General features: G+C 38.7%; 1 protein-coding gene across 1 annotated transcript in view; it reads right to left on the bottom strand.

Moving 5' to 3' along the window:
* Window positions 1–17,841, bottom strand: part of si:dkeyp-72e1.9 (uncharacterized) — a 28,908-nt gene extending 11,067 nt beyond the window's left edge. The window contains exons 1-9 of the mRNA XM_053640929.1: window positions 17,643–17,841; window positions 15,582–15,687; window positions 15,345–15,472; window positions 14,892–15,068; window positions 14,702–14,791; window positions 9,099–9,294; window positions 3,341–3,414; window positions 1,752–1,847; window positions 283–352 (exon numbers count right to left, since the gene is read on the bottom strand). Of these exons, the coding sequence (XP_053496904.1) occupies window positions 283–352; window positions 1,752–1,847; window positions 3,341–3,414; window positions 9,099–9,294; window positions 14,702–14,791; window positions 14,892–15,068; window positions 15,345–15,472; window positions 15,582–15,687; window positions 17,643–17,841 (1,136 nt within the window). The remainder of the gene's footprint in view (window positions 1–282; window positions 353–1,751; window positions 1,848–3,340; window positions 3,415–9,098; window positions 9,295–14,701; window positions 14,792–14,891; window positions 15,069–15,344; window positions 15,473–15,581; window positions 15,688–17,642) is intronic.
* Window positions 17,842–18,809: the final 968 nt, after the last annotated feature.

The following is an 18,809-nucleotide window of genomic DNA, read 5'->3' as shown; positions in this document are numbered from 1 at the left end:
CCGGGCAGCCGATGAAGACAAGAGGCGGGGCTTTTTGTTACGAACCTACGTAGGTTAGTACAGGAAGTAAAGTCTGGAATCACTAACGAGTCGTTTCAGCTGTTCAGAATCGATTCCTTCTTTTAGGACTCGATAACTCCGTTTGTCGTGCGCTTTGATTTTTGAAACTTTGCCGGCTTTTTACATTCACAAACAGCTCCGTATGTAACACACTACATGAAAGGGAATATCTGAAAAACCATCATAGGTGCACTTTAAAGCTTGGTCTGTAATGAAACTCACCTCTCACTCGTTACACCAATCAAACTTTCTCCATTCACCTCCAAGATCTGATCTCCAGGCTGTAGTTGTCCTAAAAAAAACAACAACAACAACAAAAAACAATGGGTGTGTTTACATGTACTTGATATTGTAATCACATATGATTCTAAATACATAAAGTATCACCTTCGTAGTCGCAACCGAGCAATTACCTGACCAAACTCTAAAATGTACAGGACTATGCTCTATTCTAGAAACATCTCTCCAGATGTAGGTCAGGTTCACCTCAAGGTGCTCTTTTTATATCGCTTAAGTGTAGCCGTGTCAGAACCGTTCAACATCACTTCGCTTATTTTTAGAGATGAACAGGAAAAGAGAGCGCTCCACGGATTCCCAGTGTGTAAACATTACGCAGCCATTTGAATCAGTTTTATTCGATCGTTTGTTCTTGGTTGTGTCAGGTTGTGCAGTCCTGCCTGCCTCCTCTGAAGCAGCAGAGCAAACAAACTACAGATCAGATGGACAAACGCAAGACCCTCAAGCCCATGGCCAATGGGCCGTATTTAGAGTAAGTCCAAAAGTAACGTCTACGTTTACTCCGGGAAAGTTTCTCGTCTTCAGAGTAGGGTTACGCGCCTGCTTATCTTTCAGTTTACTTTCCAGCCTCCTTGTTTCATTGAGTGCGGCTCTCTTTAATTTAATTCAGAACTTATCCAGTCTCTGAGATACGTCATGTAATGTCACCTCGGATATCCTTCGTGCAAAATAAAATATCTACAGACTTTAACGCGACCACACTTTTAATTAATTAATAGTCATATTTTGTATATAGCCACTAAACCATGGTGGCTTAGTGGTTAGAACGATGGCCTCGCATCTCCAGGGTTGGGGGTTGGGCACTCCGGTTTCCTCCCCCAGGTCCAAAGACATACGTAATAGGCTGAATGGCGTTCCAAATTGTCCATATGCCCATAGTTTGTGAACATGTGTGCGATTGTGCCCTGTGATGAGCTGGCCCACCATCCAGGGTGTCCCCCGCTTCGAGCCCCAAGTTCCCTGGGATAGCCTCCAGGTTCCTCTGCGACCTTGTGTAGGATAAGCGGTGCATAAAATGGACGGATGGATGGATTTAAGCATATAATATTGGCCTCAAATGGCATTCCAGATTGTATTTCCAGCCTAAAACCTTCTATTCAGCATGGCATATTGTGTTTACATCAAATAACAGAAAGTCGCACCTGGGTTTAACACAATGCGGTGAAGCTCGGAATCGCACGTGACTGACACACGCATCCGTTTTACTAAAACTCCGCCCCTGTGTCCGTAACTCTCGTGTGACTTCTGAAGCGCGCTTAAGTATGCACTTACCTCTGAGGTCTGAATTCTGTATTAAAGCATGCTTAACTGAACTCTGAGGCCAACAAGACTGCAACCAAAGACCAGCAATTAGCTTCATTCTATACACACGAATAACAGCAGCAATAACATACCATCAGTGGAGGCAAGGCCACCTGGTAAGATCCTCTTCACATAAACTCCAAATTCCTCTCCTGTTACTTCCTTCACACCACCAATGACTTTGATACCTGAAGCAGGAAGAAAGGGTGAGGATTGAAATCGTGGAGAGAACTTTTGTGATATTAGATGTTAGCATGTGCTGCGCTGCTCAGTAAGCAACACGTATAGTAAGTTCCCACTAACTAACACAGCTCAAAACATCTCCAGTATAATCCACCGGTTACATATAGATGACTTAAACCGTGTCTGAAACGATGCACTATTTTTAAATCTCTTCCATTTTGTCTTGCCATCCAAATACATATCGTAAAAAATATCCACATGGGCTTTCGCGTGGTAGCCGTTTTGACATTTTCAAACCATAGCAAACTCTGATGGCCCCGCCACTTCTGCTATATAGATTGGAGGAGCTTCTAGTACATCGTCTGCGCAGGGACAGTACCGGGGCAGGTGAGTTCGTGGGCCGCACCACCTCCAGGTACCACTTTAAACACAAAGCTCTACAGGAACTGATTCTGTTTACAGAATCCAGGTGTAAGCTGTGCAGAACCTAAACGCACTTCATCATCATCGTCATCGTCATCATCATCCCAAGGTCGACCTTCCAAAGTGAGGATAAACTTCAGAAATACGCCAATATTTAACAATAATATATCTCATTCCTCTGGCTTATGTTCCTTACACCGGTGCGTTCTTTAAGCCTTACGGATTTCCCCTTCTAACATAATTAAAATGCAGACACACCGTAAAAGCTCAAATGTTTCTCTCTGACAGTTTGTGGATGTCGTATAATGCATTCCGCTGTCTATGTGCATGAGTGTGTGCGATTGCGGTGGGTTTAATACACAGTGATGTTGATGGACTGAGTGTGCGCTGTAAGCAGAACAGTGTTAAGGAGCTTAGTGCGGTCTCTCAGAGCGCCGTATAAATACAACAAAGAGAATGCAAGCCTTCGGGCTTAAAATTGTGTGTGTGTGTGTGTGTGTGTGAGTCAAAATAACTACAGTGTGTGAAACTTTAGAGCCCTACATGCACTGTTAGATGGATGAAATAAAAACAGTTCTTGGTATAGATACAATATATGACCAGTGGGTTGTGGACACCTGTCCATCACGCCCATATGTGTTTGTTGAACATCCCATTCCAGATTTATTCCCGCTTTGCTCTTATAATAAGCGCCACTCTTCTGGGAAGTCTTTTACGCACTAGATTTTTCGAGCGTGGCTGTGGGGATTTGTGTTCAAGTAGGGGCCCACGTACCACCTGCGGTAGTCGTGACGTTCATATCGGCAGCATGATTTCTTTTTTTTTTTTTTACTGACGTGCACACACAACTCTGTCATTGTAGCAGCGTTCAAGTGCGCACACCTCTCGTAATTAGGAGATTTCCGACAGGATTTGAAGGCAGCGTCAGGCTTCTAATTACACACACCTGTTTCCCATGCACTTTAATCACTCAGTGTATACAGTATATTCCAATCATTCGGTTCGTCACTTCGTTCTTGTTGGTCAACACATGGAGAGAAACCATACTAAGGGCTCTTTCCCCAAATATTCTTACCTAATCCAGTCTCACAGTCTGAAAACTGCATCAGATGCACTGTCCGATCTACTTCATTTGGCCCCATCAGCGTCCTGCACAGAGAGAGCGAGAGAGAGAGAGAGAGCGATAGGGCGGAGAAATATTTACTCGTTATGCTGCGGAGAATTCTTTATTCCCATCAAGTCCATTTTTAAAAATCTCTGCACAGTGTCCTTCCTCGCTGACCCGATGTCAACTGCCACCAGCTGTACCATATCCATCCCCACCATACATTACAGCACAGTGAAATTCTTTTTTAGGGGGTTGGGGTCAGAGCGCAGGGTCAGACATGATACAGCGCCCCCTGGAGCAGAGAGGGTTAAGGGCCTTGCTCAAGGGCCCAACAGTGGCAGCTTGGTAGTGCTGGGGCTTGAACCCCCAACCTTCTGATCAGTAACCCAGAGCCTTAACCACCAAGCCATCATCCACTGACCAGGATAAAGCGCTCACTGAACATGAATTTTAACCACACCTCGTCACAAATACATTCACTCAAACTCCATAATCCAAAGGATAACTGATAAACAGTCGAACAATACACTGCAAATCATTACAAAATACACTTACAAAAGGCACTTATCCAAGACTTATCCAAGAACAGTTTGTGGGTGAGACCTGGAACAAAAACCCAGTGAGTGTTGCCCATTGAGTCAGGCACATACGCTACGGTACACCCATTAAAACAAAATATTGTGATAATACTTTTAACTGTGTGACAATATTATACACCCAATATCCATCTTCAGTTTGGCACAAGTGCGCCCCTACTGTATACTGTACTGTAAATCACTGACAATCATCTTTGAATTGTAATTTATAATTTATTATATATATATATATATATATATATATATATATATATATATATATATATATATATATATATATATAAAATGATTAATTACAATAGTACAGAAAAATATACAGATATATAAATAAAAGCTGAGATGGGATGTTAAGCCTCTGTGTGATTACAGTTGTACAATTTGTATGATTAATAATTTTTTTGTTTATTTGCTTGTTTTAAAAGAGCGACTCACTTAAATGTATTACGACTGCATTGAAGTCCAATACCAGCACTGTGAACTCTGGGCTGCGCACAATTTGCGCAGTCACATGCACACTGATCTGCCGGGAGTTACAGAAACTATATTACATTTGTACAATCCAACCTCTCGCTGTAGATTTAGATAAATCACCACGAATAATGAGCGGACAAAGATTCAACTCCGTTCCTGTGAACATTTTTCTATTAAATGCACTTTGACTAAACTGAGGTTTGCGCTCATGTCTGCGCATTTTTAACGCACAGCTGATGCTCCGTGCGTCGCCACCGACGGTTGAGGGCTGAACTCACCGTTAGTTTTTGGGAAAGACACAAAAACACGTTATATTTACACGATTTTAAAGTGAAATTCGATATATCACACGCACGTATATTCATTTCCGGATTTTAAAAGCGCATTCTCATATATATATATATATATCTAGATATATCTGCCAGCGTTTAAACCCCACAGTACTCACCGCAAAGCTGCATTCAAACGCATGTGTCTTTTAATGAACTATCACCTCAAACAAGAGTAATCTTACTTTACCTGCTTATGATGACAGCTCCTTTAAACATGACGGAAAACGTGGGCATCTCGGATGAATTAGTGTGTGTGTGCAGGGTACAGCTCTGCTCCAACCTGTTCCAGCCCCTCTAATCCACCCCCCCTCACACACACACCATCATCATCACCATCATCATCCTTAACATCACTTTAGGTTTTATCCCAGATTAACATTTTATACAACATGGCAAGGAAATTTTTTGCTATGTTATGAATGTGACGAATCTCCACATTTGTTGAACATAGTACAAAAGAGGATGAGGGTTGACCATTAAATTAGCCTTCCTTCTGACCGGTCACTCAAATAACCACTCTTTACAGCCGTGATGAGGAGAAAAGCGTCTCAGAGGGCCAAAATCAATTCCTTCCTGTTCTTGACAGTTCAAGATTGGAAAAAATAAAAATAAACATTGCCTGGTCTTTTCCCAGTCTGCTTTTCAATCCTAGAGTGTAATATCCTATATTAATAGGATATTAATTATTAATTATAGAGTGTATAACACACAGGACACACCACCTCTTATGTAATTTGGAGATTCGCCGAATCCTCCCAATTTTGAGGAAAAACCTATTTAATCTCCATTCCGCTTGTTTCAACTGTGTGCCCGTCGCTATATCTGTCTCTCTGTCTGTCTGCTTACACACCACGCATTACCCGTACAACATTTAACCCCTGTTGTTCCACTAACAATCTAATATTCACTACATGCTGCGGCTGTACAGTGCACAGACGTCGGCTGTACCCGTACATGTACACAGAGTCTTTGTGTAATGGACAGACAGACAGACAGAATGGTCAGGTGTCCACTATTCACCGTGCACAATGTTACCGAACAACAGAAGGTGTTCATACAGATCACCATCATCGGGCCTACACACGGCAAACACAGGGCATCTTTACTGACCCAAATAGAGACAGCGTGACACATTCATGTAAACACTCGTGCAACAACGAGGAGCAAAAAAACCTTCTTTCGCACCAGTCTTTCAGTTTATTAGGTGTTTGCAGAAAATCCTGGCTCTGCTCCAGTGGCTCAACTTTCCAAATTTTAACCAAAAGGTTACATTAAGAATGGGGCGCACGGTTGCTTAGTGGTCCGCACGTTCGCCTCACACCTCCAGGGTCGGGGGTTTGATTCCCACCGTGGTCCTGTGTGTGCGGAGTTTGCATGTTTCCTCCGGGTACTCCGGTTTCCTCCCCCAGTCCAAAGACATGCATGGTAGGATGATTGGCGTGTCTAAAGTGTCCGTAGTGTATGAATGGGTGTGTGAGTGTGTATGTGATTGTGCCCTGCGATGGATTGGCACCCCGTCCTGGGTGTACCCCACCTCGTGCCCGATGCTCCCTGGGATAGTCTCCAGGTTCCCCCACGACCCTGAAGAAGGATAAGCGGTATAGAAGATGGATGCATGGTTACAATAAGATTTGGAAAGAATGGGACACCATTACTAATGTCACATTAGTGCTTACGATACGCAAAAAGCAGTTATTTTACACACCGTGTTAATGCTGTTTGGCTTTTGTTTTTATACTCTCATACTTAGCGATGTTTGACTTTACTTCTGGACCTGTATACTGTACTGTCATTGTTTATAACGGCGCTATCCGATGTCACCCAGAAGAGGACTGGCTCCATTTTGAGTCAAGGTTTGTTCCTCCTGTCCTCTCAGGGAGTTTTACTTTGTCACTGTCGCTTGCGGTTTGCTTATTAGTGTATGAGTATCTAAGCCTACATCCAGATTTCTGTAAAGCTGCTTTGTGACTATTGTTAAAAGTGTTTTAGAGATAAATTTGGATCATTTGGTTATCCTTGTTTATATGGGAAAACTGGACATGACAGTCATACAAGAGCTTCGTAGCTTTAGCCTCTATGTGATCGTGTGTATATAAACATGACCAATCACACTTTCTCTCTCTCTCTCTCTCTCTCTCTCTCTCTCTCACACACACACACACACATAATTTTTCTTCCTCCCACCATGGCAACTATCCACTGCCTCAGAACTTTAATCACTGAATCTGCGCAGTGGGTGGTTATGAGATTATAGGATTAAAATCCAGTCTGCTTTGAGGAGAGTGATTTGTTCTCTCTCGTTCTCTCTCTCTTATCATTCAACCCATTGTCTTATTCAGAACGAAAGCATACAGATGGGTGTGTGATGGATGTATCCAGAGAGAAGCTCTCTGTGATTGGTTCCCATCTTACACGACCGGTTAAAGTCTGGTTTGTGCTTTGTCAGAAATGCTCCGAAAAACCACAGGAACCAAACGTCTTAAAGTTTGGATGGTTTTTCAGAAGGACTAAACAGGAAGTAGTACTAGGTAAAAGTTCCCATCATGGTCATATGTCAATTAGTGCCAATCGTGGCCCATGCCTCTATAACTTTGCTTTGCAAAATGCTCTTCTGACCTTCCAGATGTGTGGGAATGGAGGACAAACCAGGTTTGAATATGGTGATTTGATATGGAGAGGCTAAGGAGTTCTGCCCTCTATAGGCAGGTAGAGGAAGTGCACACTGATCCATCTATTTCAAAACGAGCTCGTTTTCCAGAAGGCCATGCTGGACATTTTTAATGTCTCAGAATCTTTAAGCTTTTCTCTGAAGGCCTAGAGGATTTAAAGAAGTATCTTTGGTACTCCTTACACTCCAGCTACTGTGGTAGGGATCAATTAAAAACAACTGATGTGTACATAGCAGACATTTGTAATGCGAGAACATGTCTGACCTTGATTTGAGGTCAAATAAAAACCTATGTGAAAGCATTGGATTAATGCTGTTATATTATTATTATTATTATTATTATTATTATTATTATTATTATTAAAATATGGAAAAAGTATAAACAGTACAGCAAAATCCTTCAAAAGAACATATCCTTGTGCATTATCTTAATAATAATTATGCTATTTAACATAATTATGCGATTACATTAGTAGGATAATTAAGTAACTGGTTTACGTTCGTGATTTTAGCATCTACCATCCAAGCTGAGATTCATTTTTGCTCTTATCTCTGTGTGAAATTAGAAGTGTTTCAATATAGATACGTATGTCTCAAAACTTTCTGTTGTTTGAAACCATTTAACACTATGTTCCATGTCATAATCTCAACATTTTTCATTCATTCCTCTTTATCGTCCTGGTCATTATGGACCTGGAGTCTATCCTGGGAACACTGGGTGTGAGTCAGGAATACACTCTGAATGGGACACCAAGTGTAACGTAGTACACTGTGCACACACAGACATTCACACACTCATTCACATCTAGTGGTAATTTATCCTATACACCTACTGGAATGTTTCTGGGAGATGGGAGGAAACTGGAGAACGGAGACGCAACCCATGCGGAGATGTGAACGTGTGAAACTCAGATTCAGATCTGAGACACAGCTTTGGTTTTCACCCTGCTTGTCTCTCACTGCGTTTCAGCATCGCTACTTCCTGCCAGCTTTGTTTTCCTAATCATCTTCTCTCAGTTTCTGGTTGCGATCTCTCTTTGTGTGTCTGCATTTTGGATGATAAATTTACCTCTGACCAGCTCAACCACCACCACCACCACCACAACCACCACCACCACCACAACCACTAACATAACCACCACAACCACAACCACCTCAACCACCACCACCACCTCAACCACCACAACCACCACCACCACAACCACCACCACCACCACAACCACTAACATAACCACCACAACCACCACAACCTCAACCACCACCTCAACCACCACAACCACCACCACCACCACCACAACCACCACCACCACCATCACAACCATCATCATCACCACCACCACCACCTCAACCACCACCACCACCACAGCCACTAACATAACCACCACCTCAACCACCACCACCACAACCACCATCACAACCACCATCACCACCACCACCACCATCACCTCAACCACCACCACCAACACAACCACTAACATAACCACCACCACCACCACCACCATCACAACCACCACCACCTCAACCACCACCACCACAACCACTAACATAACCACAACAACCACCACCACCACCACAACCACTAACTTAACCACCACGACCACCACCATCACCACCACCACAACCACCTCAACTACCACAACACCACCACAACCACTAACATAACCACCACAACCACCACCACCACCACCACCACCACCACAACCACCTCAACAACCACTAACATAACCACCACCACCACCACAACCACTAACATAACCACCACAAGCACCATCACCACCACCACAACCACATCAACCACCACAACCACTAACATAACCACCACCACAACCACCATCACCACCACCACCACAATCACTAACATAACCACCACAACCACCACCACAACCACCACCACCACAACCAGCACCACCACCACAAACACAACCACCACCACCACCACCACCACAATCACTAACATAACCACCACAACCACCACCACAACCACCACCACCACAACCAGCACCACCACCACAAACACAACCAGCACCACCACCACAAACACAACCACCACCACCACCACCACCACCACCACAATCACTAACATAACCACCACCACAACCACCATCACCACCACCACCACCACAATCACTAACATAACCACCACAACCACCACCACAACCACCACCACCACAACCAGCACCACCACCACAAACACAACCACCACCACCACCACAATCACTAACATAACCACCACAACCACCACCACCACAACCAGCACCACCACCACAAACACAACCAGCACCACCACCACCACCACAAACACCACCACCACCTTTCAGAATGTTAGAAAAAAACATCAGCAGTGTTGAGTATTTTGCAGTGTAGATTATAGTTTGAATATGTTTTGTATGACTTCTGGGCTGAAACATATTCAGCTTTTTATTTATTATTATTATTATTATTTTTATTTTTATATATCTTTTTAATACCTAAGTGTGTTTCCTGCTGGAACACACCTCCTTCAACTGATCATCTCATTACCCCAACCTCTAAAGAGATTAAAACGAGCGTGTTATTGTGTATAAGAGTGTATTAATGTGTGTATGCAGGTAGAACTGTGGGACGATGTTCTCTAGGTCTCAGCCCTTTTACTTTAAGCACTCAGTGCACTCTAAATTTAGTGTGTATGTCGCCATGCAGATTCACACACACACACACACACACACACGATACACAGACCATGTACTTTGTCTATTCTCTAGTCATATCTGCTTTTCACCAATAAACCAAGTGAATTCGATTAGAACATGGTGTTTACTTATCCAAAGCTGCGTGTACATACACTCTTAGGGGAATAAAGTAAAACTCAGAACCCTTAAATATTCACTACATGCTCCTCTAGGGAGCCCGTAAAGATTATATCTAAAACTCCAACATAAAGTGTTCCAATCTAGAACCTTCTTAGGAAACCAAGAACCCTTAAATACTTAAATATACAAAGAACCTCTGAAGAAACCTCTTTTTCTACGAGTAATGTGTTTCTAGGGATGTGTTTATGCTTAGAGGTTCTATGTAAAACTCTCAAACAGACAGGGATCCAAACGAGAACATTTTTAGGAACCCAAGGACGCTTAACTATAAGAAAGAACCCCTGGATTCTCTGGATGTTTATATGCTGAAAGGTTGAAATGTAGAACCATACAAAAGAACGTACGCCAAACTAGAGCCTTTTGAGGAAACTAAGAATTCCTAATTATACACAGAACCCCTTTGCTAAGAGTGTAGCATGTGTTTCCAGTGGTATACAAGAATAATGGTTCTGTGTAGAACCCTAGAACCTTTTTTTAAGGAAACTAAGAACCCTATTCTATGAGAGTGTACATGTTTAATGGATCTGTATAGAACCACGACCTTTTTGACCAACCTAAGCAGACTTATTTGCTGTATGTGTTCTTATCAGATCTTCTCTGATCTTCAGCGATGGTATGATGCGATACACCTATTGCAAAGTAAACCCAGAATTTAAAATGGATCATGTCTAAAGCATCTCAAGTAACAGCTCCATGGACTCCGGTTTGATCCAGAGCTCGGGTTACAGTCTGTGTGGAATTACACATCATCTTCTCCTTGTGTCTGTGTGGGTTTCCTTCTGGGTTCCAGTTTCCTCCGACCGCCCAAAAACATGCACGTACTATGCTAAATGGATCCAACACACCCCTGACCAGGAGAAACGAATGAATGAATGAATGAATGATGCATTTCTGATATCTCTTCTGTTTGTATCATTTAGAAATTGAGGCTGTACAGATGTGAAGGGGAAAATCTTTAATAGCAGAAACACAGCGTGGTTTAGATCTGTTAAGCCTTTTAAACCAAGAGCTTGCTAGGCTTCTCTTGTGTGCTTTTGCTCAAAACTAAAAAGTAATCATAATAATAATTATATTCAGCCACCAACGAGCTCTGTCTGGAAGATCTGCTTTACCTCAGAGGATTTAACAAGAACTTCTGGATCAGAAAATCCAAAAAACCTTCAGGTATAAATGAAACGCTTGAGTTGATAATGGTGAAGGATCGAGGTGACATCTAGTGGCCTCACCGGGAATCGATCGTATAAAATACAACATAAAACCAGACATCAATATTGGCAGGATATTTACAAATGTATTCATTACTCAGAGCTGAGAGGGAAATCTGCAGAGAACAAACAGAAACTGTAAATATGGTCCAATGAAAGCCATTAAGACCAACAGTGATCACACGATATTCATCATCAGTGAAATCATGTGTGTTAGTGCACTGATAGGCTGCCGCAGGGTGTGGAGGAGGTGCTGATGCTTTAAAAACACACCTTACAGTGGAAATCAAAAGTTTACACACCCGCCTGTTCAAATCACCGCAGGGTTTTATGATGAATCATGTCAGATCTTTTTCTACATTTAATGTGACAAAGCAACCAACACATTTCAAATAAAATAAATCATTAAAAAATAGAAATGTTTTAGACTGAGAATAAGTGTTATTCTGCTACTTTGTTTTGATTTTTTAAAATCTTTTTTTTGTTTATTCTTATTTTTGTTTTGTTTTTTAAAAATATTTTAATTTAATTCACTTTTTTGTTTGTTTATTTTTGTATTTATTTTGTTTTATTTAACAAAATTAGTTATATAAAAGTATATAAAAGTTATATTTTAATTTAATGTATTTTTTATTTTTATCTTTTTGTTAATTTTTTTTATTTTATTTAGTTTTTTTAATATTTAAAATGTTTATTTTTGTGTTTATTTCTATTAAATTTTAATATTTGAATGTAATATTTTTATTTGTTGTTTATTTTTGTGTTTTTTATTTTATTTTGTTTTTGTTTTATTTTATATTTTAATTTAATGTAATTAAAAAATATATTTTTTAATTTAATTGGATTTATTTATTTTAATTTAATTCATGTTTTGTTTGTTTATTTTTGTTTTTATTTCTGTTTAATGTTTTAAATATGTGAATTTAATATCTTTATTTTTTATGTTTACTTTCATGTTTTTATTTTTGTTTAATTTTTATTTTAATATTTTAATTTAATTCTGTTCTTTTGGTTTGTGTTTATTTTTGTGTTTTTACTTCTATTTCATTTTTCAAATATTTAAATTTAAAATCTTTATTTTTTGTTTATCTTTGTGTTTTTATTTTGTTTTATTTAAGTTAATATAATTTTTAATGTGTAGATTTGTTTATTTTTTTCAAATATTTTATTTTAATTCAGTTTTTTGTTCGTGTTTATTTTTGTGTTTTTATTTCTATTTTATATATATTTGAATTTAATTAATTTTTTACTTTTTATATTTATGCTTAGTTTGATTTTTATTTTATTTTTCAAATATTTGAACTTAAGTCAGTTTTTTGTTTGTTTATTTATTTATTTTTTAAATTTGTTTTATTTAATATTTTAATTGAATGTAATTTTTATTATTAGGTTTTTATTTTAGTTTATTTATTATTTTTATTTTGTTTTTTTAAAATATTTTAATTTAATTAAGTTTTTTTGTTTATTTTTGTTTTTACTTGTATTTAATTGTAATATTTGAATTTAATATTTGTTGTTTATTTTTTATTTTATTTTTATTTTGTTTCATTATTTAAATAATTTAATGTAATTAACTTTTTTTTATATGTTGTGTGTGTGTGTGTGTGTGTGTGTGTGTGTGTGTGTGTGTGTGTTTTATGTGGTCAGGGTGTTGCCACATCTTTGGTTCCAGAAGGGATCTATAAAATAAAACAAACAAACAAACAAACAAACAAACAAAACAAACAAACATATTAAAATAGACTAGGATCAGGTTTTTTTTTTTTTTTACACTTTGTTTCTTTCATATAATTCTCTGTTGTTATTATAATTATAGTAGTTGTATATAGTTGTTAGTTGTTAGTATAATTATAGTAGTTGTATATAGTTGTTATTATAATTATAGTAGTTGTATATAGTTATTAGTATAATTATAGTAGTTGTATATAGTTGTTAGTATAATTATAGTAGTTGTATATAGTTGTTAGTTGTTAGTATAATTATAGTAGTTGTATATAGTTGTTAGTATAATTATAGTAGTTGTATATAGTTATTAGTATAATTATAGTAGTTGTATATAGTTGTTAGTTGTTAGTATAATTATAGTAGTTGTATATAGTTGTTAGTATAATTATAGTAGTTGTATATAGTTGTTATTATAATTATAGTAGTTGTATATAGTTATTAGTATAATTATAGTAGTTGTATATAGTTGTTAGTATAATTATAGTAGTTGTATATAGTTGTTAGTTGTTAGTATAATTATAGTAGTTGTATATAGTTGTTAGTATAATTATAGTAGTTGTATATAGTTGTTAGTTGTTAGTATAATTATAGTAGTTGTATATAGTTGTTAGTATAATTATAGTAGTTGTATATAGTTGTTATTATAATTATAGTAGTTGTATATAGTTATTAGTATAATTATAGTAGTTGTATATAGTTGTTAGTTGTTAGTATAATTATAGTAGTTGTATATAGTTGTTAGTATAATTATAGTAGTTGTATATAGTTGTTATTATAATTATAGTAGTTGTATATAGTTATTAGTATAATTATAGTAGTTGTATATAGTTGTTAGTATAATTATAGTAGTTGTATATAGTTGTTAGTTGTTAGTATAATTATAGTAATTGTATATAGTTATTAGTATAATTATAGTAGTTGTATATAGTTGTTAGTATAATTATAGTAGTTGTATATAGTTGTTAGTTGTTAGTATAATTATAGTAGTTGTATATAGTTGTTAGTATAATTATAGTAGTTGTATATAGTTGTTAGTATAATTATAGTAGTTGTATATAGTTGTTAGTTGTTAGTATAATTATAGTAGTTGTATATAGTTGTTAGTTGTTAGTATAATTATAGTAGTTGTATATAGTTGTTAGTATAATTATAGTAGTTGTATATAGTTGTTAGTATAATTATAGTAGTTGTATATAGTTGTTAGTTGTTAGTATAATTATAGTAGTTGTATATAGTTGTTAGTATAATTATAGTAGTTGTATATAGTTGTTAGTATAATTATAGTAGTTGTATATAGTTGTTAGTTGTTAGTATAATTATAGTAGTTGTATATAGTTGTTAGTATAATTACATAAACATGTTAATCTATGAAGCAGAACTCAATCCTGATCCAGTCCAATCATATAATCTGGACTGTTCCAGCATGCCTTAGCTCATATTAATTAGGTGTAATGTATCCTCGCCGTCTGACCTGGACTCCACCCGTGAACCACTCATGCCTGGTGATGTCCTGGAAAGACGGCCGCAAAGCAGGCTCGAGCTCCAGGCACCACATCATCAGATCGAGGAAATCTGTGCGTGCAGTGACGAGACAGAGGTTAGTCTAGAAGTTCAGTTATTCCGCTATGCTTTATCATACAGGTATAAATGTCGTGCTTCTGTATCGACTCACCTCGAGACACACCAGGACATAAGTCCAGGTCAGCGTATTCAAGGTCGATCTTCAATCTAAAGGGGTAGTCTCCACAGACCACGTCGTACATCAGAATTCCCAGACCCCAGATGGTAGCAGGAACGCCCTCATACATTTCTAACATCGGCCACTCGGGAGGACAGAAAGCACGAGTGCCTGAGTGTAAAGGAGAGAAAAAGCGTCGTTCGCAACGTCGCAAGAAAAAATAAACACGTCAAAAATGCTTCTCACTTCCTGTAAGAAATGTCATTAAGTTACGCACGCACTGTAGGTATTAGGGATGTAACTGAATACGAACAGCACAGCTACTAGATTTATTCTTTTAGGCACTTATAATTAGAATTCAGAGAATCTTTACGTTCATGAAAAACACATTTGCTCACAAAGTCAAACACCACACGTACCGAACCGTAACACTTACTCCGTTCTGACGGCAGAACAAGTCCATAATCTGCCAAAGGAAGTAGTCCTGCATTTCGTCAGGTTCTTTAATCTGACTGAGACACTGCTCTGCTTGGCACTTTATAAACTCCAACAGGTCCTCTTTCTGCATCTTATTGCTGCAACAGATGTTGGAACACGGCTGGATTATGCGGATTGCTGCACAAACATTACTGCTTAAAACGAATGTTCCATTTATTTTATATGAGAGGAGAAAGAGAGTGTCACCTCATAAGAGGGCCAGGAAACGTCACCCTGTCCAACTCATCCAGGTCGCCATGATCAGGTTGATACCTGTAGCTGGGCGTCCATGGAGTCAAATCCTCAGTTAGGGCTACAGAGTAATTACATGACTGTACGCTTATAGAAATGTTAGAATTGGACAGTTTTGTACCGTTTATTGTGTTAAATGCGTCCCGGATTAAAAACTACAATCTTACATATTATAAAGTTCCTCAGGACTAAACACAGGGCCTCGAGCGATCCCTTTTTATTGTCTAACTATCGTCTGTGAAATGTTGTAGTGCAGTCATGTATCCCCTAATCTGAAGGATGGGATGGATGATCTGAAGTTCTCCACTTGCTCTGTGTGTGTGTCTGTGTGTGTGTGTATATGTGTGTGTGTGTGTGTGTGTCCTACCTGGACTGCATGCACCTGAAACACTAAATTGTGCTCCTGCATTCACGAGGTCCTTTACCATGTCCACCATTTTCACCAATGTTCAGGAAAACTGTGAAGAAATGAGCAATTAGCAACATTCACTCTAATTTCCCCAGCTCTCAAACACACACAAAATGCTTCACACAGAAGAGATAAAGCCATACCGGCTCTCACCACTAGATGTCACTGTGACCGCAATGTTCATCAGTTTGTACTATTAGTTTTCACCTGTCCGTTCCGTGAGATTTCCTCTCATGAACCTTCTCTATAAATGTCACCATGGTTAAACAGTGTTTGAGAGTTGAGGAAATATTTCAAGGTGTTATTTGTATTTGGTTAATCTTGGACAGTCTGATATGAAAGTCCTGTTGTGTAACTACGGTGCTTCACAGTAATAAACTACCATAAAGTACACACACTCATTTATATGGACATTTCAAGAAGGCTAATATTATTCATTCTCATATTAAATGTACAATACATGTACATAATACGATGTAAACAAATCCCTTCGTTAGTATGTATAGACGATGCAAGACTCAGCCGAGACACTGCCGAACACACAGGATGGTCCAAAAAGACAATGCAAATGGAGTGTAAGAGGATTCACAGTAGATTAGAGAAACACGAATAGGGTGGTAAAAATATTAACTGGTTGGATTCAGTTCCTGATTCAGTTTATCTTTATCTTTAGGTAATAATCATATCCCTCATGGGGTGAAGCTAAAACATTCATCCCTCTGCCAAAAGTGTTTGACCCCTGCTATATATTTGACATTGCTATCCAGTGGGCTGAAGCTATAACGCTGCAATAGTGAAAGCGTGTATATGCTATCTGACAGGGGTTCCCAAACTCTTCCAGGCTAAGGCCCCCCAAATGGCATTAACATTTGACCCCGTTTTGCAAGATGTCTTTAAAACACATTAAAAATACAGACTTCTGAATAAATCCCCCTTATATAACATGTTATAGTAATAAAAATAACAAACAAAACAGAAATTTCCACTGACTAAATATATTAGGTCCAGTCTATATTATTCGAGTTATTTGGATTTAACCCATTCAATTCAAGTGCCCAGTCAAACTCCACTATATGTCCAAAAGTTTGTGGACACCTGACCATCACACCAATATGTAGGCCATTCCTGAACTGGTGCCACAAAGTTGGACACACAAAAGTCCAAGAAGACATGATTTGCCAACGTTGGAGTGGAAGAACTCGAGCCCTGACCTCGATCCCACTGAAGACTTTTGGGATGAAGTGTGACGCCGACTGCACCCCAGTGAACCCCAGTGAGCAAATCCACACAGCCATGCGACAAAATCTAGTAGAAAGCCTTCCCAGAAGACTGGAGGTTATTATAACAGCAACACAGGGACTAAATCTGGAAAGGGATGTTGAAAAAGCACATATGGGTGTGATGGGCAGGTGTCCACTACATACTGTTGGCCATATCGTGTACTTCATGACTACTCACCTTTCACTACTACACACAATCACGGCTTCTTTTCGTCTGTGTTCTTGATAGAAAGAACAGTGTTTTGTTAAGAGTAGTTTGTGGTGCCATGTCAGAAGATAACTTCTTTTATTGAGATAACTAAATGATATAAGAAATATGTTAGAAACCCTCGAGGTTGGCCGAAGCTGTGTTCCTTCTTCTTCTTCTTCTCGGGAAGCTCGTCTTCTTCATCAAAAGGCTCAAAGTCATCCTCATAATCTTAACCATTTTCTTGAGCTTCAGGATGAGCGACTTCCTGGAGAAAGATGCTTCCACTTCTGATTCTTCAGGGAATTCCTTGTCGTCAAAGACATTTGTGAGCGTCATTGTACCATTAAGACAAACAACTTTTACACATATGCCATTAGAAAGCAGGAACACTTACCAATGATCAGAAGAAATTCATAATCATCATCAGCAGCAGTCTTATTCATGTCGCTTTCCTGTCCAGCAGGAACATCCTCATGGATCCTTGATAGATGACTGGACCCAGCTCATACACACCAGTGGGTGATTTGGGGAGTAGCTGTTTTTTTTTTTTTTTTTAAATCCCTGGGCTTGATAAGTAAGTGCACCCTAGTGGACTCTAGAAATCAAATGAACATTGGAATTTCTTTACTGTTCGATTATGCCCCTATTATGCTTAGACCATCAAACCCACGTTATATTGTACTTTGTTCTATTATACAGTCATGTGAAAAAATAAGTACACCCCGTGGAAATTGTTGGCTTTTTTGACGTATTTAGCCAAGCAAGCATTTGAATATCTTGGAAACAGTGTCTATTAATGAAGATGATGTACTTGAACAAAACCACAGGGAAAATGAGCTTTTTCAATCATTTATTCAACAGAAATATCAATAGATGTGATATTCATCTGTGGAAAAAGTAAGTACACCCTTGGCCTCACAAGCTAGTTTTGCCCCCTTTAGCAGAAATAACTTCTTGTAGGCGTTTTGCATAATTATCCACCAGACTTGCTGGAGTTTTTGACCACTCTTCCACTAGACCACTTTTCCACTAGATCCTATTGAGCATCTGTGGGGCATCCTCAAACGGAAGGTGGAGGAGCACAAGGTCTCTAACATCCACCAGCTCCGTGATGTCGTCATGGAGGAGTGGAAGAGGACTCCAGTGGCAACCTGTGAAGCTCTGGTGAACTCCATGCCCAAGAGGATTAAGGCAGTGCTGGAAAATAATGGTGGCCACACAAAATATTGACACTTTGGGCCCAGTTTGGACATTTTCACTTAGGTGTGTACTCACTTTTGTTGCCAGCGGTTTAGACATTAATG

The sequence above is a fragment of the Ictalurus furcatus genome, chromosome 2 (assembly GCF_023375685.1).
Source record: "Ictalurus furcatus strain D&B chromosome 2, Billie_1.0, whole genome shotgun sequence".
Lineage (NCBI taxonomy): Eukaryota > Metazoa > Chordata > Actinopteri > Siluriformes > Ictaluridae > Ictalurus > Ictalurus furcatus.
The sequence above is the reverse complement of the archived record's forward strand: the minus strand, read 5'-3'. Positions and strand labels throughout refer to the sequence as shown.